The sequence below is a fragment of the Nicotiana tabacum genome, chromosome 3 (assembly GCF_000715075.1).
Source record: "Nicotiana tabacum cultivar K326 chromosome 3, ASM71507v2, whole genome shotgun sequence".
Lineage (NCBI taxonomy): Eukaryota > Viridiplantae > Streptophyta > Magnoliopsida > Solanales > Solanaceae > Nicotiana > Nicotiana tabacum.
Window position 1 is genome coordinate 191,815,188 of NC_134082.1, and position 7,499 is coordinate 191,822,686.

The following is a 7,499-nucleotide window of genomic DNA, read 5'->3' on the forward strand; positions in this document are numbered from 1 at the left end:
TTTGGGCTTCTTAGCCTAAGTTTAGGATGGTCTATGCTGAACTTATTCTTGCTGTTTCAATAGAGAGAAGCTTAAGGAAATGATGGAGTTGCAAGAGAGACAACCTATGTATGCAATATACGGAAAAAAAAAAGTTTTGGAACAGAAATCATGGGATAAATTTACGAAATATTCAATTTTATAAAAATATCTATAAAATTGATGGAACGTGTATATAACTCACAACTCTTCACTGCAATCTGTAAAAGTTAGAATTCACAAAGAGTTTCGATAACTAATGCTGGACATAGAATGAAAGGTTTTAAAACACAAAATTAGATAGCTCTACTAGGTATCATTCTGCAGCAAAGAACATTTCAGATAGTTCTACTGTGATACCATTGTATTTCTGTTTGGGAAGGAAAGGGCAATAACGTCCTTTCATATTAATTTTAATAAATTAGTGGCTACTTTTGTTCAGCATTAAAAATGCTGAATAAAAAGTAAATACCACTTTAAATAGTGGCTACCCCATACAGTTTTTACTGAACTCACTAGTTGAGGTGAAAATTTCTAACTATATCCTAACTTAAGTCACTATTCAGATTTTGTTCCCTTTTTAAACGAAATTTCAAATATAAAGACAACGACAGAAAATCGAGATATTAACAATCTAAAACACATGTAAGATTTACTCATCCAACAAAATCAGTAAACAATTTAATAAGATTAGTAGATTGAAGATAGTACCAAATTAGCCTGTTCAATAAACTTGTGAATAATCAAACAAAGCAGCAAGATTTTCTCATCATCCAGAAAAAAATTGGGTATAGTTCTACAAAATAAGCAAAATGAATATGATACAAAGTTGTTGCCGTCTGGTAGAACTTGTGACCAATTGAACAACACAGGTAAGATTGTCCTTCCTATAAAACTTGTGAATAAGTTAGCAAGGTGAATTTGAATAAGGATAGTACTAAATTATAGCCGCCCAACAAAACTTATGAACAATTAAATAAATGTAATATTTTCATTCTTTCGATTGTATAGAGCAAAGGCTTTTTTTGCAAAATAAATTCTTTAAAATAGGGATAAAATATAAACAATGCTCTCAAATAACAAGAAATTATACTGGACGGATCTTTTTAGGACTACTATTTAAATTTTCACCATGTTAAGAAAAGTATTGAGAAAATAGCCTCCAGCCAGAATTTTAGGAAGCACTCTTGGCCATCGCTAGATTTTTTCTTACATATAATTATGGCGATAGTCAGGATTTTCAGCCACAATACTAAAAAATCCTGGTTATTCCATATGATTTTTTTTGACATTGCTTGGTTTTAGGTAAATCGTAGTGATTAGGATATGAAAATTCTCGCGATTGCCAAGAAGGGTTCCCAAAATTCTAGTCGGAGATTATTTTTTCAAGACTTTCTTAACAAGGTCAAAACTTAAATGACGGCACAAATGATACTATTTGTGCAAATCACCCAATTGTCCTATTTGAGCAAAAATCTGGTAGAATACCACTGTATTATGTGTCGGCTTAGAAGAATGACGAATTAGGAAAGTGAATAAAGGGGAAGAAGTGTTAGGTTAGAAAATAAAACACGTGAGTTGCACATGGATTAGATCGGACGGTTAGAATAAAAGAGATCAAATAAAGGGTGGAGATTAACAGCCCAACGGTAGCTGGGGGCATTACAAAAGAGTGAAAAAAGGAAAGTTTTACATATTATTAGAATAAAACTAACTCCTTAATTTGAAGGTCGGCTTATTTTTAGAATGTGCTAAAATTATAAAAGAAATTACTATCATTTATTGAAGAATAATATTATTAATGAAAATAATACTAAATAAAGGATCAGACATGTAAAAATCTCTTTAAAAAACACGAATAAAGTAAAATAAAAAATAAAAAAAATAACGGCCTCCAATGAAAAGATATTTTGAAGAGCAAAGAGGGTTTCTAATTTTTGTATTGAAATCCAAACCCCCCTTATCACATTCATTTTCACACAAACTCAGAGATCTGGACTTCCATGGCATCTCTCAGTCTTCCTCCTTTCTCCAAAACCCTACACCCTAATTCTCAATTCCAAAACCTCACTAAAACCCCAACTTTTCTCCTCTCACTTTCCTACCCTTTTGTCAGCACTTGTCTCTCTTCAATTCCACTCGGAAAAAGTTCAAGACTCCCAGTTGTAAGAGCCATTTCTGATGGGGAATACTCTTCTAAGAGGAGCAGTAACGGCGAGGAAAGAGAGACTATTATGTTACCTGGCTGTGACTATAACCATTGGCTTATTGTCATGGAGTTCCCTAAGGACCCTGCTCCTACTAGAGAACAGATGATTGATACTTATCTCAACACCCTTGCCACTGTTCTTGGCAGGTAAGTAATTTTAAAAAAGCTTTTACTATTCAGATAATATCTCTAATTTTTATTGGCTTTATTGAGTTTTGAATAATTTGTTTGAATGGGTTAATGGCCTTTTGGCTAAATTTGTTGAATACTAGCATCAGTTATTGGAGTATTGCAGTGAAAGCTTTTAGCTTTAATATTAGTTGGTAGTAGTATTCTGTTCTTGTAGAGTAAGTCAGTTACAGAAAATTACTTATATTTAGTGGTAAATTGTGAACAAAGCTGATATCTTTGAAGCCTAGATTGTCCGAATTTTGGGCTGCAAACATACCTCACGATAAGCACTTGAAACGTGCTCTTTTTTTCCTTTTGGTGGCGGGTATGAGTAGCAACTTGATTATGAGGTATAATGTTAATCTTATGCTAATAAATAAATCAACTTTACTTGGTATATGAAAGTTTGGATTACTCCTATAAAAGTTTTGTTGATTAAGAGTGTCTCAGACTCGTGGATATTGACAAAGTTGTTACTGATGAAATTTTGCTAATGGTTTGTGACTTTTTTGGTGTAGCAGAATATATATTTTTCTTAAGAACCAACAGTTTTCTCTTTTCCTTTTTCATCGTATTAATCAAAATATTGTTATCAGTATGGAAGAGGCAAAGAAGAACATGTATGCCTTTAGTACTACCACTTACACTGGGTTTCAATGCACCGTGTCGGAAGAAACATCAGAAAAGTTTAAGGGTGAGAGCAAACTTTTCTTATTTCACCATATGAGAATCTGAAATTCCAGTGTTCTGGCGTTGACTTTGGAAATTCATTTTGTAGGTCTACCTGGAGTTCTTTGGGTCCTGCCTGATTCTTACATAGATGTGAAGAACAAGGACTATGGAGGTTAATTTCTTAAGAGGTTTTCTTCCTTTATGTTCAATTTCACTAGTGATCTACGTTGAGATATGTTGTATATGTTTTCTTCTTTCAGGAGATAAGTACATCAATGGAGAGATAATTCCTTGCCAGTATCCTACTTACCAGCCCAAGCAGAATAACCGGACTAGAAGCAAGAGTAAAGCATATGTAAGAAGAAGAGATGGTCCTCCTCCTGAACGAACAAAACAAGAAGCAGCTCCTGAATCTTCCTCCTAAAACCATAATGGTGCGTTTTAAGTGCCTTAATTCTTGACACCCACGAGAGAACAGAGAACTCGCAGTTTTATCCCATGTGTTGCGGTTGACATAATTTGGCCTTAAAATCCCTTCTCAAGCGCTGAAAGTACTGAAATATATTTTCTGTCAGAAGTATGTTTATTTAGTAGAGGCAAATAAGTTCATTATGTTGCTATTCTTCTATTCTTTCTTGCAGGTTGTTATCTGATTTTGGAGTCGAATTGCCATTAGGAATTGCCAGTATATCATTCATAGCCTCATATTGGTGGGCATTTTCACAAAGATGTGTTGGTGCGAAAAGGTTAGATGGGAATACACTGCTAGTCTAGGAGTTTGGTCGACTGCACCTATTGTTTTATCTTTCCTTTAGACTAGCTTTCATTATCAAGAATGAGAGCGAAAGCTGTGTCGGTATGTAATTTTGATTCTGACCAGGTTATTCTATGTTCAAAGATTGAATGTATATGTGATGACTCACTATGCTTCTCTGTTCGTTCATGTCTTAACATTTGCTACGCTTACAATTTAGATGATGCATGACAATGGAGATGCACTTTCTTAGAAGGAAATTTGCTTCTTCATATGATGAGTAATAGTATTCATTTATTTTAATACTGAAGAAAAGGAACTTAACTGGAAGGAAATGCAGCGGAAACGTAAGAAATTCTGTTTATTTGCATTGTCACTTACTAGTGAACTGCACAATGTTTGACAGGAATGATAAAAAGGAGCATTATAATGTTGTTCCTTTGAATTCCCCCCTTAAATTGCTTGGTTCACAAAATTTTTTTGGGCATGGTGCAAGGGTTGGTGTAGCCTTTGTGTTGAGTGGACTGGCTTTGAAGTTTTATTGCTGTCAATACAAGTTGATTATGCAAATGCTATAACACCCAGTACTCATTCCTTCTTCAAAGGTAGACCAGCAAGGTGCACTATTCTTTGATATTGAACTCTAGAATTTTGATGGTTAACTGACTGATGATAGAATTCCAGTGATGGAACTACTATGGGTGTGCAATAAATCTGGTCAGTATGTGATATATAATGTGCCTTTGTGTGCAATAATTGTTGTAAAAATAATGATACAGAAGGGAGCGGCCGATAGGCTGAAGAGGTTAGAACTACACCTGTTGAACTAATTGCCTCGCACAGCCTTTGTGAATGCAGTATGATCCCGTAACAGAAGAAATCAGACCTTGCCCTAGACACATCTGACAACCACAAGAGACAAGAATTCAAATCCTAGAAGAAACACAAAGTGCTAAGTGTTTTCCTATGTGGCTTATAGCCTATTTGGCCAAGCTGAGAAGCACTTCCAAAGTTGAAGTGTTTGGCCAAGCTGCTTAGAAGTGCTTTTCAAATTAATTAACCAAACACAAACTGTTTCTCACCAAAAATACTTTTGAAAAAAGTACTCAAAATAAGCTGATTTTTCCAGCTTGGCTAAACATGCTATTAGGCCTGGGGACAAAATTACTCGAGTGAGCAAGTTGACCCGAACACCACCTTTATTAACAAAATGTCATTTTTGTTGATTCGAACACAAACTAGCTTATAATTTGGTTGCCCTACCTAATTTCAATCTCTCCAGAATTCCCCTTCTAAATTAATTGTTTGTTGCTATGCATGTCCCGTTTAAGGGTGTATTGTGGGTCGGGCCCAGCCCAGTACCGCAGGCCAAACGGGCCAGTCTTTAGTGGTGCAAAAGCCCATAGCGGGCAGGTCCTTACCAAAAAGCCCGCGAGCCCGGGATCGGCAAGCGGGCCTGGGCCGGGTCAAACGGCTAATTTTAAAATTATTTTTTTAAAAAGGGACAACAGTCAGATATTTAAAATGTAGCCGTTAGACTGCATTTTTAGCCGTTTGGCACTTTCAAAAATAGCCATTTGGCGCCCAAACTTTGTTTTAACCCAAACTTTTTATAATTACACTTTTTCCCTATTCTCAACTATAAATACCCCCTCATTCTTTCATGTTTACTCACAAATTCATCAATCTCTCTCATTTTTGAAACTCAAATTGAAGTATTCAAGTCTTCACTCATCTCTCATTTCTCAAACTCCAATTCTTAATTCAAGTTAAATGATGCCTGATGATTCTAGATTGCACCTATTTGTTTTGGAACACTTTAATGTGGTAGAAGAAAATGAAGAAGTTTACATAATAAAGTGCAAGAACTGTGGTCGAGTCTATACTCGTCGTCGAAAGGAGGGCACAAGCTCTTTAATGAGGCATATAAAGAGTTGTTTTGCGCGTTCTCCAGACATTCGTATTTAAGATTTTAAGTTGATTTGAGATAATTTGTGTTATTTTAAAATTATTAGACGTATTATGCTTAATGTTCTAGTTTGTTAGATTAATTTGAAGTATTATGTTGAAGGTATTGAACTTTAATTTGAAGTATTAAATGTAAACTTTAATTTGCAGCTTTGATACCGAGTATTAAATGTAAACTTTAATTTGAACTATATCTATAGCTTATATATATATATATATATATATATATATATATATATATATATATATATATATATATATATATATATATATATATATATATAAGCGATATAGTATATATAATATATATAAGCTATATATTATATAAGGCAATATATAATTATATATACATACTATACATACTATATATACTATATATATTTATATAGCTATATATAAGCAATTTATATTAGTATATACATATATAGTTTACAAGAAATTGTCTTAGATAAAAAAAATATAAAAATAACTCGGAACGAAAAAGCCCGTTTAGGCCTGCGAGCCCGACCCGTTTAGGCCCAGCCCCAGACAACAATACAGCCTTAGTCCCGTTAGGGGAACTTAGACGGGTGAGGAAAAACCTGGTACTGGGGGTTAAGGAATAAGGAGGGAATACTGGAGCTTTCTTGAGATTCAAATGGTAATATATAAAACCTGGAGAAGTTGAAAACAGATAATCTGAATACTAATTTCAGTTGGAATTTCTTTTCAATAAAAGTTTCAGTGGAGTGAAGTACATAAACAATTTTAGGGATAACACAAATCAAATGAAATAATTTCAGATTTAATACAATCAAAAGACAATTACATGTTATTCACATACTGAGAAGTACATATGATGAGTTAAAAGTCCCAAAAATGGACAAATGATGAACAAAAGAGTTATTTGCATTTGATTATAATTTGAACTCTAATCTCCTGTAGTCCTCATTGTTTAACCAAAAAATAGAATTTCAGTCAAAGCTAGAATTTAGAAGAACGCGGGTTACTGATAATCAAAAGAATATGTAGAAGAGAATAATTTGGAGTAACCAGAATGTAATCAGGAGAAAAACAAGTGAATCAGAGTATATTTCAATTGTGTCTGTCTTTACAAGTGACTAGATATCTCCCTTTTATAGGTGTCTTGAAGATATGCGTTTCCTTCAAATCATAATGAGGCTATTATGAATAATTAAAGACATTGAATGCTACATTACACAATCATTGTAATCAATTCCGGTATTTAATGCTTATCGAATTCCGTATCTGCGCTCTTTATTATGGTCAGATCTGTTCCTTTTGATAAATGATCTAAATATGTACGGGCGCTGAATCCTTCCCGTGCCTTTTCCTTTGCCTTTACTCGTTTCTATTGTTGCCGTGACTCTTGACTAATTATAATTCTCTGACTATTTGACCAGTCCACGTGTCTCAACATATATAAATTCAATTTTTTCCCAATACAGATAGTCCCCCCACTTTCCATTTATTCATCAATTGAATATTTGGGAAGTGGATTTCATTAAAACGAGAATTTTTGTCACGATTAATGCTATGACAAAATTGATGTTTCAATTGTCACTGTAAACACGTGATTTTTGACCATCCCCGAGAATTTTCATATTTTTAGCGTAAATATTTAATTTAGGTCTAATATAGCTATTTTAACTATTTTACTTTATTTCGTCGCAAAAAGAAAAATTACAAAAAATATATATATGAATT

At 33.7% G+C, this 7,499-nt stretch overlaps 1 protein-coding gene across 1 annotated transcript; it reads left to right on the top strand.

Moving 5' to 3' along the window:
* The first annotated feature begins 1,952 nt into the window (after positions 1-1,952).
* Positions 1,953-4,084, top strand: LOC107818361 (DAG protein, chloroplastic). Its single transcript, XM_016644371.2, has 5 exons — positions 1,953-2,374; positions 2,995-3,092; positions 3,177-3,242; positions 3,331-3,504; positions 3,712-4,084. The coding sequence occupies exons 1-4, from the start codon at positions 2,022-2,024 to the stop codon at positions 3,492-3,494; spliced, it is 681 nt and encodes a 226-aa protein (XP_016499857.1). The 5' UTR covers positions 1,953-2,021; the 3' UTR covers positions 3,495-3,504; positions 3,712-4,084.
* The last annotated feature ends 3,415 nt before the right edge of the window (positions 4,085-7,499 follow it).